At 44.5% G+C, this 25236-nt stretch overlaps 1 protein-coding gene across 3 annotated transcripts in view; it reads left to right on the forward strand.

Annotated features, from left to right (window-relative positions):
- The window catches only part of RIPOR3 (RIPOR family member 3), a 194614-nt gene that overhangs the window by 127277 nt on the left and 42101 nt on the right, over positions 1-25236 (forward strand). For all 3 annotated transcript variants that reach the window (XM_073607263.1, XM_073607261.1, XM_073607262.1), the window contains exon 11: positions 4752-4897. In XM_073607263.1, the coding sequence (XP_073463364.1) occupies positions 4752-4897 (146 nt within the window). The remainder of the gene's footprint in view (positions 1-4751; positions 4898-25236) is intronic.

A 25236-nucleotide genomic window follows, 5' to 3' on the forward strand; every position in this document is an offset into this window, starting at 1 on the left:
ATGTGATGGGGAGACTCAACCCTGATGTGATGAGGGGGAGATTGAAGCTTATCACTTTGATCTGCAGATGAATGGAACAGAGTAATACAACTAGATACCAGGTTACTTTGTATCTCTCTATCTCACTTATGTACAATTTTTATAAACAATGTTGATTTATATGTCTCCATTTCCCATCTCAACAAGGTTTATACAGTGCTGTGAAAAAGTATTCATACCCCTTGAAATTTTCCACATTTTGTCATGTTACAGCCAAAAATGTAAATGTATTTTATTGGGATTTTATGTGATAGACCAAAACAAAGTGGTACATAATTGTGAAGTGGAAGGTAAATGATAAATGGTTTTCATATTTTTTTTACAAATACATATGTGAAAAGCGTGGCGTGCATTTGTATTCAGCCCCCCTTTACTCTGATACCCCTAACTAAAATCTAGTGGAACCAATTGCCTTCAGAAGTCACCTAACTAGTAAATAGAGTACACCTGTGTGTAATTTAATCTCAGTATAAATACAGCTGTTCTGTGAAGCCCTCAGAGGTTTGTTAGAGAACCTTAGTGAACAAATCGCATCATGAAGGCCAAGGAACACACAAAACAGGTCAGGGATAAAGTTGTGGAGAAGTTTAAAGCAGGGTTAGGTTATAATAAAATATCCCAAGCTTTGAACATCCCATTGAGCACTGTTCAATCCATCATCCGAAAATGGAAAGAGTATGTCATAACAGCAAACCTCAAAGACATGGCTGTCCACCTAAACTGACAGGCCGGGCAAGGAGAGCATTCATCAGAGAAGCAGCCAAGAGGTCCATGGTAACTCTGGAGAGCTGCAGAGATCCACAGCTCAGGTGGGAGAATCTGTCCACAGGACAACTATTAGTCGTGTTCTCCACAAATCTGGTCTTTATTATAGAGTGGCAAGAAGAAAGCCATTGTTGGAAGAAAGCCATAAGAAGTCATGTTTGCAGTTTGCAAGAAGCCATGTGGAGGACACAGCAAACATCTGGTCAGATGAGACCAAAATTGCACTTTTTGGCCTAAATGGAAAATGCTATGTTTGGTGGAAAACTAACACTGCACATCACCCTGAACACACCATCCCCACCATGAAACATGGTGGTGGCAGCATCATGTTGTGGGGATGCTTTTCTTCAGCAGGGACAAGGAAGCTGGTCAGAGTTGATGGGATGATGGATAGAGCCAAATACAGGGCAATTTTTGAGGAAAACCTGTAATGCCCTGTACACACGACCGGTTTTGCGTCTGAATAAACTCTGAAGGTTTTTACGACGGAGTTCCGACGTAATTCCGCTCAAGCTGTTTTGCATACACACGGTCACACCAAATTCCGACCATCCAGAACGGGGTGACGTACAACACGTACGATGGTCTTAGAAAGCTGTATTTCCAATAGTAATTTGTTCCGTCAGAAAAATATAGAACATGTTCTCTAAGTCCGTCTGAATTTTCGACAGAAAAAGTCCGATGGGGCATACACATGGTCGGAATATACGATGAAAAGCTCCCATCGGACTCTTTCTGTCGGAAATTCCACTCATGTGTACGCAGCATTAGTCTGCAAAAGACTTGAGACTGGGGCGGAGCTTCACCTTCCAGCAGGACAACGACCCTAAACATACAGCCAGAGCTACAATGGAATGGTTTAGATCAAAGCATATTCATGTGTTAGAATGGCCCAGTCAAAGTCCAGACCTAAATCCAATTGAGAATCTGTGGCAAGACTTGAAAATTGCTCTTCACGGATGCTCTCCATCCAATCTGACAGAGCTTGAGATATTTTGCGAAGAAGAATGGGCAAAAATGTCCCTCTCTAGATGTGCAAAGCTGTTGGCGACATCCCCAAAAAGGCTTGCAGCTGTAATTGCAGTGAAAGGTGGTTCTACAAAGTATTGACTCAGGGGGGCTGAACACAAATGTACCCCACACTTTTCACATATTTACTTGTAAAAAATTGTGAAAGCCATTTATCATTTTCTTTCCACTTTGTGTTGGTCTATTTACATAAAATCCAATAAAATACATTTACGTTTTTGGTTGTAACATGAAAAAAATTTCAAGGAGTATGAATACTTTTTTCAAGGCACTCTATCTCTCTATCTCACCTATGTACAATGTTTATAAACAATGTTACTTTGTATCTCTCTATCTCCCATTTGAACAATCTTTATTTAAGTATCGACTGTGAAGATTTGAAGGGGTACAGATTGCTCTGTTGTGGTGATGAAGGACTCAGATGTGAAAGGGTGGACACTAATGTGTGTTGACAGTATGCCTCCTGACTTTTTTATTGCAGCCACCAGATCAGATAGTCTAGATCCGGCCCTCTTTTGACAGCAGAGCCTTACAAGTAGTACAGAAATCATTTTTGGATATTGCACCACTCAACTTATAATTTACCTCTTTAAAAAAAAAGTACTATTTATGACCACAGCAACAGTCAACTTTTTGTTTTTGAGGGATGGCAATGTGAGTTCTTTATCTTTTAGGAAGCAGGTCTGTACATTAATTCTTCAAAAAAAAGATGATAAAACTTCCTTCTATATTTATGTCTTTTTACTGTCACATTAAAGTACTGGCTCTAGGTTTATAGGGCAGAGTTACATTCCAGCAGCGTAAGAGTTAATCAAACCCTTCCAGATGTAAAGGAACATATGGAGCTCTAGAAGGGGTCTTGTTATGGGATTTGGCTGCCCTCCAAGACATCTCTCAGTGTAAGGTCTTTAGGGTAAAAAGGTATGCATACCTTGCATTAAATCTCTGCATCCAGCCATAGACATAGTGTTGTGCACAGTGGCATGCGGCGTATAAATAGCAGCGCCCCCCCACTACACCTATAAATCTGCGGGGGAACCTCTGACATATGAGTGATGTTTTACTGACAATGCCTGGAATTTACAAGAGAGATTTTATAGATGATGCTACACACTCTGCAGATTTTCCCAAATAAGTGTCCATTAAACGCATCATCACAATATCTTATTCTGTTCTGCTGATGATTTCACGACAGGCCAGCCACTTTCATAGGGAGCATCTGTCTTTGTTTTTGTAGCACCCTGGTGTTAGGCAGAGTTACTAACAAATTTAGTTTGCTAGGTGGTAACCAGCCTGGCTGATTATTAGGGAGATCCACTAACCTTTTCCTAAATCTGGGTTTGATGCACCTCTGTCTTCTGTCACTAGGTGGCATTGTTACCTGTGGCATTAGATTGACAAGGGCTTAGTAAATCTGGACTAGGAGTGGATGGGTTGTCTCAGCCAATTGGCTGGGGTTTCTTTGCCCTTGGCCTGCTGGGAGAGTCTATTTATTCGGGATGGGTCAGGTGATCGGGGCTGTGTGCCACCTGGACGGCTGTCTGGGTGGACGTGTGTTGAAAAGCTCCCGCCTGCTAGGACAGAAACCTGAGGCCTATCCGGGAGTACCTGGCTGCTAGGTGGTCTGAGGCCTATCCAGGTTGAAAGCAAGCAGCGCAGGGTTGGGGCTTCAGGCTTAGTGCCCAACCACGTTGCTGGGGGTTCTGCCGGCTGGAGAACCAAGTAGTTGCCACAGGTGAAGTAGAGCAGTTGCTGTCATAGATGACCACTTCTGTCGCCAGAGGCAAGCGAGAACCAGAGTCAGAGCTAAAGAGGAGACAGTCACCAGCAAGGGTTATCAGAGGCCAGGTTCTGTGGAGACTGAAGAAGTACCAGAGCAGCATTTTTCACTAGCCGGGGACGGTGAAGAATTTGGGAAAGCTTCAGCAGAGTCAAGCTAGGGACCCAGTGGAACAGTGTGGGTGATGCTTGCAGAGGATTCCACAGGTTAGCTGAAGAGCCAAGTCAGGGACCCAGCGGGACACTGTGGGTGACACTTGGAAGCCACAGCGTGATAGTTGTGAAGGAGCTCAAGGAATCCAGTGGTGGCTCGGATCTAATGAGTCTAGTGAGAGACTGGGAGCTCAGTGAGAGGATCTACAATGGGATATTGTGAGTTGTGATCTGTATTGAAGTTGAAGTTACCAGATCAGTTGCTATAGGAGACAGCGGTCTACAGATAAAGTGTGCTGCAATTCAGCTTAAAGGCCCTTGAACTGTATAGCTGTTCTTCTATTTCTATTTTTGTCTCTGACAAGTATTTTGCATCTGCCTAAGGGTGTTCAGGCCCTAACCCTCTCTCCCCAGTTCTGTTAAGAGACAATCTCTTTTGTAGTCTCAAAATGTCTGGCATCCTACTTACTCTATCTACACCACACCCACTATGCCTAGTAACCCGCGCTGTGAAGATGGATGTCAGCTCTCCCTGACCCCGGAGTTCACAATTAGGCCTCTAGGGATCAAGGCCATGGCTACATTTTTATAAATGCTCATTTTGCAAGTGGTCAGTCAATTTTGGGCACTGCTTGTGTATGCATTAAAGACCCATCTATCCACTAGGCCCAGTGAGGCTTCCCCTCCTGCCCGCCCCTTATTCTGGCCTGGTTGGGAACAAAATAACACATTATTGTAGTCTAGAAGGGACAATTGTGGTGAGTGTTCTCTGATAGCATTAATCATTTTGCCCAAGGTGAAATTTTCCTCTGCAATCGTTTTTTAATAATAGTTGTCGGTAATAAAAATATTCAAATTTTTATTCAACACAATGAAAAATGCCTTGTCAGTTAAATGGTTCCTGTATACACAGTGTAATCGCAAATTTCAACTGCCTGGAGTGCCCCTTTAAGTTGTAATTAAGATGTTTTCTCTTAATTTGGTAGGTCGTGGAGCTTCGTGGGTTATCCACCATCTCAGTTGGCATTGTGACATGTGACAGTGCGGACTTCTTTACCACTCGGCCCAGAATCATCATAGTAGACATAACAGAACTTGGTACCATCAAACTACAGCTTGAAGTCATCTGGAAGTAAGTGGTCTACCTTATAACAATTCCTCCTCTGCTGAAAGTAGCTCCCACCAGCCAAAAAGGCTAAAGCATCTTTATTGGTCCCCACACTAAGAGGGCCCCGGAGTCTGCTCTTCTGGTGCAGAGACTGATGTGACTGGCTCAGTGTTTTCTGTACAGCACTGCGGTATATGTCAGAGCTTTATACATGTATAATAATAATAGTGTGTGACTGTGGGGGGACATTAGATTGTAAGCTCCGCTGGTACAGAGACTGATGTGACTGGCCTAGGTGTACATTTATTAAACAGAGACGTTTTTTCTCAGTTCAGTTTTCGGCAGTTCTCAGAGGCAAATTATCTCCTCTGCAGCCGGTTTATGAAGCTGAGAACTTCTGTTCTCAGAGGGAGAACAGAGGAGAAGTGTTTCCACTGAAAACAGCCGAGATCAGTGTAAAAGTGGATGGGCTGCCTGTAATCTCCTGAGATATTGTGAGATTACCGTGCAGCCGATTTCAAAATGTGAAACTAAAGTTTAAAAGAACATGTAATTACATGTTTTCAGACATGTGATAACCAAGTAAATATATATATATATATATATATATATATATATATATATATATATATATATTCATGTGTATGTGTATATATATATATATATATATATATATATATATATATATTTTTTTTTTTTTTTATATATTTTATATATATATATATATATATATATATATATATATATATATATATATATGTGTGTGTGTATATACATGTATGTACATGTGTATATACTCCAAAGACACGCTGGTAGGTTAATTGGCTTCTGTCTAAACTGGCCCCAGTATATGAATGTGAGTTAGGGACCCCAGACCGTAAGCTCATTGAGGGTAGGGACCGATGTGAATGTACAATGTATATGTAAAAGTGCTGCGTAAATTGACGGCGCTGTATAAGTACCTTAAATAATAATTATATATATATATATATATATATATATATATATATATATATATATATATATACGTGTGTGTGTATATGTGTATATATATATATATATATATATATATATATATATATACACACATGTGTGTATGTGTATATATATTGTAACATCGGGGGTTGGTTTAGCTTAAAGGTAGAGCTTACCAGTGAGCCGAGTCCACGCCAGATACGCAGTTTTAAGGGCTTGTCGGCCCACTTTTATTAAAGAAAGAAAATGTCCGATAACAGAAGTGTTGCCCACACAGGGGTTTCAGCTTTCCACAGCAACAATGTAAGTTCAATCAGAAATACCAAGCCACCTGGCTCTCTTTAGCAGCACTGCTGCTCAAACTTATGCTTCAGCCCTCTCGGCTCTATAACAGATTTCCTGTACACCCAGTACCTCAGCACTCTTTTCCAGCTTCCTTTTCCAGCCCATAGGCTTGAACCCTCTGTCTACTCTGACAGACCTGTGCAGACATGCACACTTCTCCCTTGCTTGCCTGGACTCCTCGGGAGGGTGGAGCCCAGAACTATGGTCAGGTGTCTACAAATAGCCCAACACACACCTGACCAGTCAATCTGCTGGTGGATCTCAAAACCTGGAGAAAGCTGCAAAAGCAGTTTTCTCCAGTCCACATTTATGCTCTGAAGCCTTGCCTCAAGCAAATGTGCATACCCTTTTTCCACTTTAACCCCATTTTTATAGCGACAGGGACTCTCACTATTACATATCCCCCCCCTTTGTTTCGATCCGGAGGGAGGAACACCAGCACCCGTCATGGTTGGGACACCTCTGTGCTGGCTGTCAGCCACGTAGGCCCAACCTTTTTTTCGGGTGCGCTTCCAGGTACGTCCCACCCTGGATCTTAACAGGGTCCTACATTTCCCTATACTCAGCCTTCTCCCTCTTCTTTTTGGGTGCCTGGGCTTATTCATCTTACTAGGGGAAACTCTGCTTTCCCTGATCCTTTCTTTCAACTCACTGACATCAGCTTTAACCTTCACTATAGGTTCTAATATCTTTCTCTGGTTGTCTACGGCAACCACGTCATTATTAACAGCACCAATCATCAGATCACAAATTTTGAGATTCCAACTTCCGATACCACCAGTGCTTTTTTCAGAGTTTGTTAGGACCTGTCCTGAGGAGGGACCACACACAGGCGAGTGACTATGCTCCATGGAACTATCACCAAGCTCCACCTCACCTGCTGTCCAACGCTCCATGGGCAGCTGTCCTAACAAACACAGACCCAAGCACAAATCATTCCTTACTGCGATAATGCCAACTGGTGTACACATTACATTGCTACAGCAACCTTCAGCACTTTCTCCTACAGTGTCTCCGGGTACCTTAACCTGTACCTCTTGGCCAGTGACAGAAAGCATCTCGACTACTGCCGCGTCCATTCTGGGCCCTTCCTTTTCATGAGGTCTAGCAGGTGAGACAGTGTCTGCGCCCTCTACTGACCACTGCTCAGCCGCACCTCGGACTGCACCAGCAAAGATGTTCTCAGTCACTGCACCAGGCGGAGAGACCTCTGATATCTCCAACAGTTCCCCTGAGCGACCTCCATACCAATCAACAACTGGAAGTACTCTCACCGGGAATCGAGAGATCCTGTGCCAAATGGTTAATAAACATTGGTTCCACCAATTCCACTCTTGGGCAAGGTTTTCCAGCACCGCCTGTATCACCTGGCTCCACCCATTGGTACTACGCAGCACCACCTGGTCCGACCACGATGGAGACACCCAAGTGTACAGTGAGCGTGTTTTTGCCAACTCCAGCATTTCAAGTAAAGTTTCTGTCATTTCAATACATTCCAAGTCTAAATTTGTGACCTCTTTAGGGACCTTTCCCTCCTCCGAGACATGGAGGGACTCATCCACTGTAGTCTGAGAGGTTGAGACCTTGGAAGAGACCTCCACCTCTTTGGAGGTACTCACCATCACTGCCTGTTGCTCCCCTGGAGCACTGTCAGCCACATGTCTCCTCTTCCCCTCCAACTCAACAATGAGCCTCTGCAGGTCAACAATAGTCACATTGTCACCTTGACACTTGCTATTACTTAGTTGCTGGGTTGTGGACAACCCATCTGCCATGCCTGCGCCCAGAACTGTTCCTTCAGACTGGAGGGCCTCAGTCTTTACAGGGGCTAGTGTACCCATGAGCATCGGCCATTCTGTGACCCCTCCAATGGGCATAGCAGGTGTTCTGTCCACACCGTTGTTACACATCATTGTTTCATAATTCTTTGTCACTTGGCCTAGCGCCGCAAGTGTTTCCTTGCACCAATCATCCCAGTCCCTTGTGGTTCCATCACCAGTGCTCCACAGCGCTGCATCAACTGCTCTAGAAGGCCCCACAGGAACCTGGGATTCACTAGCCAAAACAGCACACTTGTCACTTCTATCTACCTCACATTGTGACAATATTTTTTTACTCATATCAACTTGAGAAATTGCATCCTCAACCAAGGCAATGTGCAATGCCTTATTTTGACCACCTTGCTCTGGTGGCGCTACAAACACATCTAGCTTTGAACTCTCAGCTTTTACAGGCTGAATTAACCCCTTGCCAACTGGGCTACACTTAGGGTTGTCAGGTTGTGCCCACACACACTCACTGTGTGACTCAGTCCAACCTTGTTCCACCAGAATAGGACCAGAACCATCCTGGACAGACTCTGGCTTCATCACATGGAGACCCCCTGAGACCTCCATGGACAATCCTATGCCTCCGCCTGTCACGTGAGATCTACTCTCATCATTGGTAGTGAACACATTACCAACCTCACTCTCAGATATGACATTACAAGAAATACATGTTTCAATGTCATTACAATCCACATCACTTTTACCCATAGTAACACTTTTGTCAAAACAATCATTAGCCTTTTCATTGCATGTAGACACAACTGCCGTTTTTATGGGTTGTCTATGAGCCACCATAACCTCTGAGTGACTCTTCACAGCGCCTGCTCTCTGTAAAGGGGCACTCTTACCTATTTGGGCAGCTCCATAGCTGACCTGGGAAACTCTCTGCTCCGTCACTGCGAGCTCCTTGGAAGTTTCCCTGGGCAACCCTGCAGCACCTGTAACTAGGGAACATGGCACCAACACTGTTTTGGTCACCCCTAGCTCAATTTTTCCAGCCATCTGCTGGATTATAGCAGGCACTTGCAGAGTCCCCATGTCCTTTCCAGTCTTTAGCCCTGCAGCTACTTGGGCTTTACGCTGTGCCTCCCCACTGCTCTGGGTAGCACACTGCAGCAAGTCTATGTCCATTTGTACTGCGGATCTCCCCACTGGACATACTCCCACTTCACCGGGTTCAGCATCATAAACTGAAACAGTCTTACCAGTTCCTGCAGCTGGTGTCATAGCCTTCACTTGAGTGCGATGTCTTTCATCTGTGGTGTCTCCACAGGCTGACGCCCCCATGTGGTCACGGAGCAATACTGCAGCCTTTCTAGACCCACTGATGCCCCCTGTAGGCAACACACGATTCCTGTTGCTAGGGATAACAGCAGACTTGCACTCCAAAACTGGTTGGCTATACCTCATGCAGGATGTAGACTGTTGCACCCTCCTTTCTGGGCTGACCACTTTCCCTAAGCGGCCATGACACGAAACTTTGCGTTTCTCTGCATTTCCAAAACCTTGGTCTTCCGGCGACACCTCTCCCATCCTGGAGCATTGCTGGTGGCCCATGATACGCTGGAACACTCCTCTAAGAAGAATTTCCTCTTTAAACTTGCAGTAGTCATCCTGTTCCCAATCCATTAAATGGTAAACCGACCGGAACTCTATCCGTAACAAGGGTTGCAGCAATTTTGGCCACCGATCCCTAGGCCATTTTCTCCTTACAGCAACTTTTTCAAATTTTTTCAGGAATTCCCCAACCTCCTCTGTAGGTAGCATGGGTTGCACATAGTCAGAGGCCACAATCTCAGCCCCTTGCACTGCGGCCCACTCTTTGCGATTCCGCTTGAACCATTCATTTACTGCATCGCACATCACTAGGCCTTCTGGACTGGCCCTCCTAGGTGGCGACATCTTCTCAGGCCACGCTGAGCTCACTTCCACCACACTTTTGCGCTTTCCAGCAAAAAAAAAATGAAGCACTGTTACTTTAAAGCAAGTTGCTTTTCACTTCATGCAAGATTTCCTCACCTGCACAGTGCACACACAGATTGTGCTGTCTCATGCACACAAACACAGTTCATAGCAGGAAAAAAAAAAATAAGTTTGACTTTTCATTCACAGGTACACCACCTGCAACACACAATGCCTTTTGCCTGGCTGCACTTCCACACACAGCCAATAGTTCCTGACTTGAACTCACTGTGGAGCAAGGACCCGGATTCCACCGTCTTCTGCCCGCATTCTCCACCACTTGTAACATCGGGGGTTGGTTTAGCTTAAAGGTAGAGCTTACCAGTGAGCCGAGTCCACGCCAGATACGCAGTTTTAAGGGCTTGTCGGCCCACTTTTATTAAAGAAAGAAAATGTCCGATAACAGAAGTGTTGCCCACACAGGGGTTTCAGCTTTCCACAGCAACAATGTAAGTTCAATCAGAAATACCAAGCCACCTGGCTCTCTTTAGCAGCACTGCTGCTCAAACTTATGCTTCAGCCCTCTCGGCTCTATAACAGATTTCCTGTACACCCAGTACCTCAGCACTCTTTTCCAGCTTCCTTTTCCAGCCCATAGGCTTGAACCCTCTGTCTACTCTGACAGACCTGTGCAGACATGCACACTTCTCCCTTGCTTGCCTGGACTCCTCGGGAGGGTGGAGCCCAGAACTATGGTCAGGTGTCTACAAATAGCCCAACACACACCTGACCAGTCAATCTGCTGGTGGATCTCAAAACCTGGAGAAAGCTGCAAAAGCAGTTTTCTCCAGTCCACATTTATGCTCTGAAGCCTTGCCTCAAGCAAATGTGCATACCCTATTTCCACTTTAACCCCATTTTTATAGCGACAGAGACTCTCACTATTACAATATGTATATATATATATATATATATATATATATATATATATATATATATATATATATATACTTGTATATATGTTGTTAATATTCATTTTTAACCCACTGGTGCTGATAATAGGAAGAAAGAAGCCTTCTTCCTCTAAGTGCGCCAGCTTCTCTCCCAGATTCTCCACCTCTGAGCTGGTGAATCTGGAAGGGAGATATTTCAGTGTAACGGCTGTGAAATCTTCAGATCTCACTTTTAAAAACTGTCCGTTTGTGACAGAACGGTCATGTACTGTGATGAGAAGAGGAGATTCTGCTCCTTATCTCAGCTACATAAACTGGTACACCCCAGAGATCAGCCGTGATCCTGAGGATCACGGCTGATCTCTGTTTTATAAACAGACACCTTAGTGTTCTCTGTACAGTACTGCCGTATATGTCATAATAATGCTGCAAAAGTTTAATAATAATAGTGTGACTGTGGGGGGACATTAGAGTGTAAGCTCCTCTGGTACAGAGACTGATGTGTCTGGCTCAGGGTTCTTTGTTAAGCACTGCAGAACATGTCAGATCTAAAACAAATGTGTAGAATATTAATGGTGTGTATAAATTAATATTATTATTATTATTATTATTATACAGGATTTATATAGCACCAACAGTTTACGTAGCACTTTACAACTTGAGAGTAGACAGTACAAATACAATACACTTTAATACAGTAGGAATCAGAGGGCTCTGCTCCTTAGAGCTTACAGTCTAATGCCCCGTACACACGGTCTGACTTTGTTCGGACATTCCGACAACAAAATCCTAGGATTTTTTCCGACGGATGTTGGCTCAAACTTGTCTTGCATACACACGGTCACACAAAGTTGTCGGAAAATATGATCGTTCTAAACGCGGTGACGTAAAACGCGTACGTCGGGACTATAAACGGGGCAGTAGCCAATAGCTTTCATCTCTTTATTTATTCTGAGCATGCGTGGCACTTTGTCCGTCGGATTTGTGTACACACGATCGGAATTTCCGACAACCGATTTTGTTGTCGGAAAATTTTATATACTGCTCTCATACCCTGTACACGTGGTCGGACATTGATCGGACATTCCGACAACAAAATCCATGGATTTTTTCCGACGGAAGTTGGCTCAAACTTGTCTTGCATACACACAGTCACACAAAGTTGTCGGAAAATCCGATCATTCTGAACGCGGTGACGTAAAACACGTACGTCGGGACTATAAACGGGGCAGTAGCCAATAGCTTTCATCTCTTTATTTATTCTGAGCATGCGTGGCACTTTGTGCTTCGGATTTGTGTACACACGATCGGAAATTCCGACAACGGATTTTGTTGTCGGAAAATTTTATAGCAAGCTCTCAAACTTTGTGTGTCGAAAAATCCGATGGAAAATGTGTGGTGGAACCCACACACGGTCGGAATTTCCGACAACAAGGTCCTATCACACATTTTTTGTCAGAAAATCCGACCGTGTGTAAGGGGCATCAAACTTTGTGTGTTGGAAAATCCGATGGAAAATGTGTGATGGAGCCCACACATGGTCGGAATTTCCGACAACAAGGTCCTATCACACATGTTCCGACGGAAAATCCGACCATGTGTACGGGGCATAAGAGAGAAGGTCAAGAGATACAAGAGGTAATAACTGTGGGCGATGTGCTGACTGAGAAGATAAATGTACAGTTGTTAGGTGGGGGCCAGATAGGCTTCTCTGAAGAGATGAGTTTTCAGGGATCGTCTGAAAGTGGATAAAGTAGGAGAAAATAGAACGGATTAGGGTATAGCATTCCAGAGGATGGGAGAGGCTCTGAAGAAGTCTTGAAGGCGAGCATGGCATGAGGTGACAAGGGAGTTTGAGGGAAGGAGGTGTTGGGAGGAGCGAAGAGAACGATTAGGTTGGTATTTTGAGACTAGATTAGAGATGTAGCTGGGGGCCAGGTTGTGGATGGCTTTGTAAATTATAGTTAGTATCTTAAATTTAATTCGGTGACTGAGTGGCAGCCAGTGGAGGGATTGGCAGAGAGGGGTATAGCAGACACTGAGCGGTTTGTGAGGTGGATGAGTCTGGCAGCAGCGTTCATGATGGACTGAAGTGGGGATAGCCTATTTAGAGGTAAGCCAATGAGGAGGGAGTTGCAGTAGTCGAGGCAGGAGATGACCAGGGAGTGGATTAGAAGCTTTAATGGATGAATAAGATAGCATTGGCTCCATGGTAGGTAGGATATTCAGCCCAAAAACAAAAATGTATTACATTGAAGCTTTCCAGGCCTTAGTTGTGGTGGCTGCATTAGTTTTCTTTCAGGCATTTTTCCTTTTCCTTTTTACTTGAACTGATGATGCAAACTGGGTACACATGGGCCGAAAAATTTTCAAAATCAGCCGGTTCAGCAGAAACCGGACGATTTTCAGCTCGTGTGTACAGCCGCCTGTCCGACAGAAGCTAGTTGTGTTGACCGGGCGTGCTGGAAAACCACCATCTGACCGGCATCTGTTCAGAGTTGGGAGCCAGTGGCTGTGAGCGCTGACCAGTGTGTTCTGGCAGGGGGGCGGTCCGCCTTTTAGAACACAGTAGCACAGCGGGGAAGATTGTCACACTAACATCACTTGTGTTAGTACAGCCATCTCTCAGTTTTTTTTGTTCAGCCTGCTGCGTTAAATGAAAAAAAAAAACTTCTTGTGTGTACCGGGCTTTACAGACTTCCTGGTCCTGGATGGCTGCACTAAATTCTTCATTCTATCTATAGGGCAGCCGTGTTTGTCACCCAGGCTGTGGACTTCAAACACATCTGCTTTTGTTCATTACCATTATATGATGAACTGATGGGATCAATAATTTACAAAAGAGAGATAACATTGTTTATTCTGTCTTTTCGGCACACAAGAAGTGACAAGGACACTGCATTTCTGGTATTGTCTGTACTTGCTGAAAATGTTCTTATGCCGTGTACACACGGGTGGACTTTTCGACCGGAGTGGTCCGACGGAACAAATCCATTGGACAATTCGACCGTGTGTGGGCTTCATCAGACCTTCAGCTGACTTTTTCTATCGAAAATCAGACAGACTTTAGATTTGGAACATGTTTCAAATCTTTCCGCCGGAACTCCGCCAGACCCAGTTCCTATCGAGAAATCCGCTCGTCTGTATGCTCGTCCGACGGACCAAAACCGACACTAGGGCAGCTATTGGCTACTGGCTATGAACTTCCTTATTTTAGTCCGGACGTACGTCATCACCTTCGAATCATTCGGACTTTGGTGTGATCGTGTGTAGGCAAGTCCATTCGTTAGAGAGTCCGTCGGAAAGACCGTTGGACCTTTGATGTCGAAAAGTCCGCCCTTGTGTACACGGCATTAGCCTGAAATAAGAAACAACGAATGCAACTACCACATCCAAGGACCAGTAAACTGCAATATGTTACATTTTTGTTCTTGGACTTGAATATACTTTAAGGTTGGTCTATTGGCTCTGTATACTCCCCCCAAATCTGTATGTATAGAAATTTAAGGTCAGATTCGATTAGATCCAGTGACATTTGTTTTATTCCTCCTGGTCTGTAGGAAGCCCTTGTCATATTTAATAATATACAGATGTATACATTCAGTCATGAAGTTGCTTACCTGCCTGCCTATAAGAACATCCCGTCATGTATGTTTATTGAGAGGTAACAGACTTGTAGGGTCACAGAGTAACAGCTGACAGGGAGCATTAAACAGAGCTACGATGAGTAATTAAAGAGGCTTCAGCCAGAGAAGAGGAAGCATCTGGTGGCTGACTTAGAAGCCATGGAATAGGTAATCTACATACAATACAACACATGAAGTCAGGATTCCAGATGTGCAGGAATTATGGGGGATAACAGCTGCCAAAGCAGAGACACACAGGACGAGTCCACCGTTACGGCTTCTAGATTTCCCTCTCCTCAATAACATTGCATCGATGGACACGGGAACCATTCTTACATGGCTGAAACTCCGCTGTAACGAAATCCATCTTTATGTATTCTTAGATTAGAAAAATAAACCGTTCTACCTGAACATGTCATAGATAAACCTGTTCTCTGGCATAGTCTATCTAACGCTTTAGGTTGTCATCACCTGACATTGCTTGGTCTGGGACTCACAAGAGACTGTCCATGGTGCTGCAGAGGTGTGCTGGACCCACAAGTTGTAACTTAGACAATGGCAGCCTCCAGTTCCGGATAGGAACCCTCATAGTGCCTCATAACAGCCATGCTGGTAAGCTTTCCATTAGTCCATTCGTAGTAAGTCTATGGGCTGGAATGTCAGCCTGCCATGAGAAATATATGGAGGCTACTGCTGGTCACCCTTTAGGGACAGTTTAGGGATAAATGGTTCTTTATTTAGGCTGTATGTGCTCTATAAACCAGTGGCTTTTGATGGATGTATAGATAAGTTGCTTTGTATTTAGGATGTATCTGGGATATTAACCAACACTTCTTGGTGGACAATTGCATGAATGTATCTATATTTAAGATGTATCTGGTCTATAAACCAGAGGCTGTGGGTGGACAGATGGACAGTTGAATAAATGGCTCTATATTTAGGATGTATCTGGTCTATAAACCAGATGCTCTGGATGGACAGTTGGATAAATGGTTCTATAATTTGGATCTATCTGGTTTATAAAACAGAGGCTCTGGATGAACAGTTGGATAAATGGTTCTATATTTAGGATGTATCTGGTCTATAAACCAGGGGCTCCGGATGGGCAGTTGGATAAATGGTTCTATAATTAGGATGTATATGTTTTATAAAACAGAGGCTCTGGATGAACAGTTGGATAAATGGTTCTATATTTAGGATGTATTTGGTCTATAAACCAGAGGCTCTCGACAGGCAGTTGGATAAATGGTTCTATATTTAGGATGTATCTGGTCTATAAACCAGAGGCTGTGGATGGACAGTGGGATAAATGGTTTAATATTTAAGATGTATCTGTTCTATAAACTAGAGGCTCTGGAAAGACAGTTGGATAAATGGTTCTATATTTAGGATGTATCCGGTCTATAAACCAGAGGCTGTGGATGGACAGTTGGATACATGACTCTATATTTAGGATGTATCTGGTCTATAAACCAGAGGCTGTGGATAGACAGTTGGATAAATGGTTCTATATTTAGGATGTATCCGGTCTATAAACCAGAGGCTGTGGATGGACAATGGTATAAATGGCTATATATTTAGGATGTATCTGGTCTATAAACCAGAGGCTGTGGATAGACAGTTGGATAAATGACTCTATATTTAGGATGTATCTGGTCTATAAACCAGAGGCTGTGGATGGACAGTTGGATAAATGGCTCTATATTTAGGATGTATCCGGTCTATAAACCAGAGGCTGTGGATGGACAGTGGTATAAATGGTTCTATATTTAGGATGTATCTGGTCTATAAACCAGAGGCTGTGGATAGACAGTGGGATAAATGGTTCTATATTTAGAATGTATCTGGTCTATAAACCAGAGGCTGTGGATGGACAGTTAAATAAATGGCTCTATATTTAGGATGTATCTGGTCTATAAATCAGAGGCTTTGGATGGACAATGGTATAAATGGTTCTATATTTAGGATGTATCTGGTCTATAAACCAGAGGCTGGGGATGGACAGTTGGATAAATGGTTCTATATTTAGGATGTATCTTGTCTATAAACCGGTGGCTGGGTAATATTTGTTTTGGGTAGACAATACTGTAGCTCTCTGTGTTTTAATGTAGGGTTTTTGGGTTAGTTATGGCCACTCACCATGACCTGAATGGTAAAATCCTGTCTTAGGAACACAACGTCTGAACAGCAGGCTGGCTAATTTTATGCATTGTGGTGACCTGGACTTCACAAGCAGTGCTTAGGTGAAGGAACATCAGGCAGATTACCTATATGTGTCCAAAATGCTGACTTCTGGCATTTCCTTGGACAGTATACCAAATATCTTCAAATGCATTAATAAAATTAAGAGAAATATTTGTCTCGGGACCCTATAAAAAGATAATATTTATTTTCCCTTTCCAGCATCTTCTGTGATTAGACAATGATTGATGGCCTGACGTCATTGCGCTCAATACAAACAGCAGAACATCGCGTTGGCGGCTGCGCCTTGTTTTACCGTCAAGCGCCAGAATCGTTTCCCAGCACTGATGTTGTTGGAAGAATTGTAAAGTTTGTTCCCGGCACGGATCGCACAAAAAAAGTCCCTGCGCCTCTCCACGGGGCAACGCTTATTTCAGGCCCTCCCTGTGGAGCACGCTTAGCATTGTGCCGATAAATTATACATTCTGTACATGGAGTGCCTCCGATATCTCCTCCAACACAAATAATGCGAGATGTCCCGCTGACTCAGGAAACGGCATTTGCAGATTCAACACGCTGCCTTTAACCCTCCAGTGTGACAGGAAGCGTCAGCTCTGGCTGAAAGGTTTATAAAGTGGGGAAATCCATCTGCTTTAGTGTGAGAGTAGGAGAGCAAAATCCAAGAAATTGAGTTTTAAAAATGTCATGACTTGTAATCTCTATCTTTTATGTCAGTTTGGAATGAATGGTGCCTAGGCACATCGGCCAAGAGCTTCTCTTGGTGGGATGAAAGACGCTGCCCCTGTGTTCCCAGCCCTGCCCACCCTCCACGGTTATTATGGGTTGTTGCCTTTATGTTGTTGACTTTCTTTTTATATAATGGAGCAGAAGAGCTGAGAACTACCGGGGGGTGAAGTATATAGTAATAGCTTTTTATGCTTAAAACCCAACTCCACCTTTGTTCACAATTTGCCAACAACAATCTCTAAAGTGAACCTGTCATGAAGGGTGCAGGTTGAAAATACGATTTCAATGGCTGAATATTGTTTCCTTAGTGCAAAAACAATTATAAAATCAACTGGAAATCCGAGGCTCAAGGCACCACATCCCACAGATAATTACAAAAAATATAAAATTTAGCGATTTCATGACTATATTGTGTTTTATCTGGCCCTTTGGGCATTATCCCCCCCCCCCCCAGTGTCAGCAACAATGGAGCATAGTTCCTCCCACTGACACAGACATCGGGGCACTATTCCTCCGACTGACACCAATGATGGGGCACTATTCCTTCGACTGACACCAATGATGGGGCACTATTCCTCCGACTGACACCAATGATGGGGCACTATTCCTCCGACTGACACCAATGATGGGGCACTATTCCTCCGACTGACACCAATGATGGGGCACTATTCCTCCGACTGACACCAATGATGCTGCACTATTTCTCATACTGACACTAACAATGGGGTATTATTCCTCCCACTGACACCAATGATGAGGCACTATTCCTCCCACTGACACAAATGATGGAGTACTATTCCTCCCACTGACACCAATGATGGGGCACTATTCCTCATACTGACACAAATGATGGGGCACTATTCCTCCCACTGACACAAATGATGGAGTACTATTCCTCCCACTGACACCAATGATGGGGCACTATTCCTCATACTGACACTAATGATGGGGTACTATTCCTCCCCCTAATAGCAAAGAGGGGACACTGATTACTTCTACTGACACCACAACATTTTCTGTTTCAGCTGGCTGCAGTCCGGCCCCCCTAAAGTTTGAAGAACAGTAAACTGGCCCTTTGACCACAAAGTTTGGAGACCCCTGCCTTAGACGATGATCTGAGATTTTCGTAACATGGCTGCTTCGTTTTGGAATAAAACGACAATCATTTAAAACTGATCATAAAGCGTTTTCATACACATCATAGCATTGCCAAGCGTTCAGATGAGAACGGACATGGTTGGGGCCCCCAGGTTTGTAATAGTGGCAGCATGTCAGGGATAGGACGGGTTTATTTATATTCAGCCTCTTGCTAAGTAATCTGGATGTCATCGTTCTGGCATGCCAAGTTTTCTTGTTTATTTGTGTATTCTGTGTCCGGGGTAAGGTGTTAATTAAGAGTTCCAAGTCTTGTGTGGTAGTGAGAATTCCATATGAAATCAGTTTACATGTAGATGTCAGGCATGTGTAGTGTTGTGTCTGCCATGACAATCTGCCATATTCAGACGTTACTTTGTTTGCAACTGTTTATATGCTGACTGTAGATATGGCGGTTATGAGACCCCCATGTCTCAGCGTGTCATTTTTTTGGGCACCCCAAGTGTCAGTGTGTCATTGAACTGGACCCCCAAGTGTCATCATGTCATTGTTCTGGGCCCCCAAGTGTCAGTGTGTCATTGAACTGGACCCCCAAGTGTCATCATGTCATTGTTCTGGGCCCCCAAGTGTCAGTGTGTGATTGAACTGGTCCCCGAAGTGTCATCATGTCATTGTTCTGGGCCCCCAAGTGTCAGTGTGTCATTGTTCTGGGCCCCCAAGTGTCATCATGTCATTGTTCTGGGCCCCCAAGTGTCAGTGTGTGATTGAACTGGACCCCCAAGTGTCATCATGTCATTGTTCTGGGCCCCCAAGTGTCAGTGTGTCATTGAACTGGACCCCCAAGTGTCATCATGTCATTGTTCTGGGCCCCCAAGTGTCAGTGTGTCATTGAACTGGACCCCCAAGTGTCATCATGTCATTGTTCTGGGCCCCCAAGTGTCAGTGTGTGATTGAACTGGTCCCCGAAGTGTCATCATGTCATTGTTCTGGGCCCCCAAGTGTCAGTGTGTCATTGTTCTGGGCCCCCAAGTGTCAGTGTGTCATTGTTCTGGGCCCCCAAGTGTCAGTGTGTCATTGTTCTGGGCCCCCAAGTGTCAGTGTGTCATTGTTCTGGGCCCCCAAGTGTCAGTGTGTCATTGTTATGGGCCCTCAAGTGTCAGTTTGTCATTTAACTGGACCCCCAAGTGTCAGCGATCTGGGACCCCAACTGTCAGTGTGGCATTGTTTTTGAATCCCCATGTGTCATTGATCTGGACCCCCTTGTTTTAGCATGTCAATGATTTGGACCCCCAAGTGTCAGTTTGTCATTATTCTGGACTCCCAAGTGTCAGTATATCTTTGTTCTGTGACATGCCCCCCCCCCCCCAAGTGTCAGCGTGACCTTTTGGTGTGACCTCCTCCTCCCCGTGTATCAGCGTCTCAATGTCATTGGACTCTCGAGTGTCATTGTTCTGGGACCCCAAGTGTCAGTATATCATTGTTTTGTGACCCCCCCCCAAGTGTCAGTGCGTCCTTGTTCTGTGACCCCCCCATGTGTCAATGTGTCATTGTCATGGGACCCCTAAGTGCCAGTGTGTCATTGTTTTGGACCCCCAAGTGTCTGTGCGTCATTGTTTTGGACCCCTAAGTGCCAGTGTGTTGTCAGTGTTCTGGGACAATGACGTGTCCACAATTGTTAGAGTTGCCCTGGCCTACAATTGTCTGAAAAATAGATCCGACAATTCTGACAAAAAGACTTTCTATTGTTTAGTGATCTTTTCTGGTATGTTTCCCCCTTCTTTCCCTATTCCTACACGATGATCTTTGCTTGATTAAACCAACTGATTCCTTCAGCAAGGTTCCTACTGCATCCTTCTCTGAAGATCTCAGAATCTTATTTAGGAGAAGGATGGTTCTCTTGTGTTAAGGTCACATGGTGTTCTGGCTCCTGGGATTTGTACAGCCCTGGTTTACATGATATATTCTTCAACCTAAATAGGCCACGTCTCCCTCCCCTGCACCGTCCTCTTTTATTTAATGTCACATAGGTTTATCCACAATGTGAGGATCGCTCCAGCAGGCACACTCTGTTCCATGATTAAATCCCAGTGATCCATCACCCAGACTCCTCTACTCATGGAGGGGCCAAAGCCGCGTCTAGCACATCTTTTTCCATGACTTGTATGAGCGCAGCGCGTTCCTTCGACGGCATCATTCCTCGATCGCAGCTGTGCTGGACTCCTAATGGTGAAACCGAGTTCAGAAGATTCAGCCAGAAGGCCCTGAGATGTCCCAGCTTACAAACTAAACTGATATTACGCCACTTCGCATCGGAACATTCTTCACATTCCTTCTATTTTATGAATAAATGTGAATATTTAAAGATTTAATTTTACGATTAAGGGGAATTTTATGAAGAGTGGAAAAATACCCCTTTACACCCCCCCCCCCCGCCTGTCCTGTGATGTGACTGGCTTTGTGCTCTCTGTACAACACTGCGGTATATGTCAGAGCTATACAAATGTATAATAATAATAGTGTTTGACTATGGGGGGGGGGTATTAGAGTGTAAGCTCCTCTGGTACAGAGACTGATGTGACTGGCTCAGTGTTCTCTGTACAGCACTGCAGTATATGTCAGAGCTTTATAAATGTATAATAATAGTGCGTGACTGTGGGGGGGACATAAGAGTGTAAGCTCCTCTGGTACAGAGACTGATGTGACTGGCTCGGTGTTCTCTATAGAGCGTTGCAGAATATGTTCTACATATCTTGAATAATATATCTTCATCCTCACCATTTGTGGGACTTTGTTCCTCTTCTCTTTGTTTGTCTTATTGTGTCTGATGAGATAAGTATCAGGTTGTAGTCGGTGGGTCTGTTTTCTGAAGTTGTGTGTTTAGGAAGCAGTGCGTTGTCTGGCCACACTCCGTTGGAAGTCTATTCCTCTCCTGGGGTTTGGACTGCAGATCAGATATCTGCTCCCATCTCACATTGCTGTCACTGGTGCTCATAGTTATTCTGCAGAAAGTAAAATGTCTAAATGAATATGGGATGTTCCAGGGGATCAGATGCATGCCAGGCCATTGCGTGGACATTGGTCATTGGAGATTACAGCTTGAGATTCTTGGTTGTCAACCAGCAAAATGAATCAAGAATTAGCCGGTAGAGGATCAAATGCAGACCAGGACTGCCAGGGCTACAGTTAGCTAATGCATCCAAGCCTGTGTTTGCTAATCCCTTGAAGGTAACATAGACTATTTTATTTTTTTCATTACCGTGGCACTGACATTCTCCATCGCTTTGGCCCCGTAATGTTGGTTGGCACTTTACAACATCATGTATAATTGAGGACCAGAAAATGTTTAGCAGGGATGTTGACTTACTGCCTGTATAGAGATAGACACTAGAGAGCGAGTCCTCTATATGTGGGTAGGCTGCAGCGTGGCGTGTTGGCAAGCAAAGATTACACAGAAGACGAGATAAGAGATAACAATGTATTAAGGAAGTCCCAACAAAGTACAACTAGGCCTGGTGGGTAGGCTCTGCCGACCAGAGCTACTTCCGAAACTGTAGCAGAGGAGCATACCCTGAGATGATGTCTACAGCTTCTGCAATGAGAAGGGGGAATGCGGCCTAGCCGGTCTACACCCAAATGGGAGGCTTCCTTCATTGGGATAGAGTTGTCCCTGCACTTTTTCTATTTCTCTGGAGCTTCTCTCTGCTACTCTGCTCTGTCCATGCCAGACGGGGAACCTGTCCCTACACTAGTCACTCACACAAAGCACGGCAAATCCGGGAGCCAGGGTCTTGAATAGACTCTGTCTTGACCCAAGATGGCTGCCGAGGTCATGTGGGACACCAGCGACTAATCGGACAGCCATCCCCCTAGTGACCACAGGAAGTCATAGAGGAACCAAGTTCTTCACGTCTTCCTTTCCCTTCTGCATTGCTGCTTCGGTTGAGCGCCACCTACAGTGGGGAGTACAGACTGCACCTGCCTACAAATATGTACTGAAACAGCAAAACTCCCAGCAAATTTTACTTTCGGGTTGTCTACCTGTATTAGAAAGCCAAGCCCCAGATTCCATGTGTAGCTATAACAGATATCGCTGTTAAGAGGAGAGAGGGTCAAGGCACTCAACATTAATATCCTGGTTTTAGGTGGAGTTTGACTTGCTGAAGCACCTATCTACAACTTGTACACCTTGGTGATTTCATGGGAAGAACTACCCTGCTATGGTGGTGGTTCTCTCTCTGATCACCTTAGCATGGGAGTTCTCTATAATTTAAAAAGCAATTACAGTGGTTGTAAAACCTTACCTATACCCAGTGAAGTGACTGGCCTCAGGTGATACACAGAGATGAAACATATCCTCCTATATAAGTTGTACCTGTTTATCTATATCCCTCTTCACCTACATCCATTCTAACTGCAGAATTTACATAGGATCTCTCAGCTCTGAAAAGCAGGGGATGGAGAGCGGAAGTTACATTGAGGAGAGCTCTGGAAGCAGATTGGAGGGAAGGGACACCCCCCCCCTTACCCAGCACACAGATACAGTGTTGAGGCTGCCAATCACAGGCTGTGCCCTCCCCTGTCACCATTTTTCTCTTGGTGTCAGGAAAAATCACCAGAAGTGATTCATGCTGAAAGCAGAGAAAGGAGGAAACAGACCGAAATTACTCTTAGTGCTCTGGATTGAGAAGAGCGCACATCATAGAGGGAATATTCCTTTAAGCCAAAGAAAAGTAATGGTTGTATACCTGTATTACCTGTATTCAATGGTGGAGCCCGTATGTCCATGTGAGGGCTATGTTCGCCTGAATGGAGATGCACAGGTGTGTCATACATCCCTTTGCAGGCTGTCCTATTCATGTCCATTGGGAGGCAGAGGCAGTGCTCCCAATTTTACATTTTTAGAAATTCTGTATGTATAACCCTTTAACAGACAGACAGCGCGCAGTGCACATGGGCTTTACTGCTTAACTGCAGACATGAAACAGGAACTTTATTCAGAGAAAAGACATAGAGTTTGATCATAGATGCAGCTACAAACTTAAAGTGATTGTAAAGCTTCGAGTTTGTTTTTTTTTAAATAATAAACATGTCATACTTACCTCCACTGTGCAGTTCGTTTTGCACAGAGTAGCCCCGATCATCCTCTTCTGGGGTCCCCCGGCGGCACTGATGGCTCCTCCCCGCATCGTATAACCCCCTAGGAGAAGCGCTCTCCCGGGGGGTTACCTTGCGGGCGCGCTCCTGAGTCTAACATTCTGCATCCATAGACGCAGAATGCCAGACTGGGCCCTGCCCCTGGCTCCACGTCATTTGATTTGATTGACAGGAGCCAATGGCTGCGCTGCTATCAATCTATCCAATCAAGAGCTGAGATGCCCGGGCAGAGGAAGAGCGCGTCCCCGCCGTGGGAAATTCCAGGGCTCAGGTGAGTAAAACGGGGGGGCTGGGGGGCCGGTCACTGCCAGGTGTTTTTTCACCTTAATGCATAGGGATTTACAACCCCTTTTAAAAACACTGCCATCTACTGGTTGAAGAATATATCTCTACTAAATACTGATGTACAGTAGTTGTTGCACATAATACAATTCTGTATTTCAACAGACATCCTTGCGGGTGCACAGCCCCAAATGCAGACAGTGTGCACGGATGTCAAATTGGAGGCATCCTCTGTGCCCATGCAGCCCCTGCGTCCCAATGGACATGAACAGAACTGCCTGCACAGGGATGTATGACACACCTGTGCATTCCCATGTGGGTAAACACGGCCCTCAAATTGACAGAAACTGTACAGTGCCTTGAAAAAGTATTCATACCCCTTGAAATTATTCTCGTGTTATAACCAAAAACGTAAATGTATTTTATTGGCATTTTATGTGATAGACCAACATAAAGTGGCACATAGTTGTGAAGTGGAGATAAATGGTATTCATTTCTTTTTACAAATAAATATCTGAAAAGTGTGGCGTGCATTTGTATTCAGCCCCCCTTACTGTGATACCCCTAACTAAAATGTAGTGGAACCAATTGCCTTCAGAAGTCACCTAATTAGTAAATAGAGTCCGCCTGTGTGTAATTTAATCTCCGTATAAATACAGCTGTTCAGTGAAGCCCTCAGAGGTCTGTTAGAAAACCTTAGTGAACAAACAGCATCATGAAGGCCAAGGGACACCCCAGACAGGTCAGGGATAAAGTTGTGGAGAGATTTAAAGCAGGGTTAGGTTATAACAAAAATCTCCTAAGCTTTGAACATCTCACGGAGCTCTGTTCAATCCATCATCCGAAAATGGAAAGAGTATGGCACAACTGCAAACCTACCAAGACATGGCCGTCCACCTAAACTGACAGGGCGGGCAAGGAGAACATTCATCAGAGAAGAGCCAAGAGGTCCATGGTAACTCTGGAGGAGCTGCAGAGATCCACAGCTCAGGTGGGAGAATCTGTCCACAGGACAACTATTGGTCGTGCACTCCACAAATCTGCCCTTTATGGAAGAGTGACAAGAAGAAAGACATTGTTGAAAGAAAGTCATAAGAAGTCCCGTTTGCGGGAGAACATGTGGGGGACACAGCAAACACGAAAGAAGATGCTCTGGTCAGATGAGACCAAAATTGAACTTTTTGGCCTAAAAGCAAAACTCTGTGTGGTGGAAAACTAACACTGCACATCACCCTGAACACACCATCCCCACTGTGAAACATGGTGGTGGCAGC

The sequence above is a fragment of the Aquarana catesbeiana genome, linkage group LG12 (assembly GCF_042186555.1).
Source record: "Aquarana catesbeiana isolate 2022-GZ linkage group LG12, ASM4218655v1, whole genome shotgun sequence".
Lineage (NCBI taxonomy): Eukaryota > Metazoa > Chordata > Amphibia > Anura > Ranidae > Aquarana > Aquarana catesbeiana.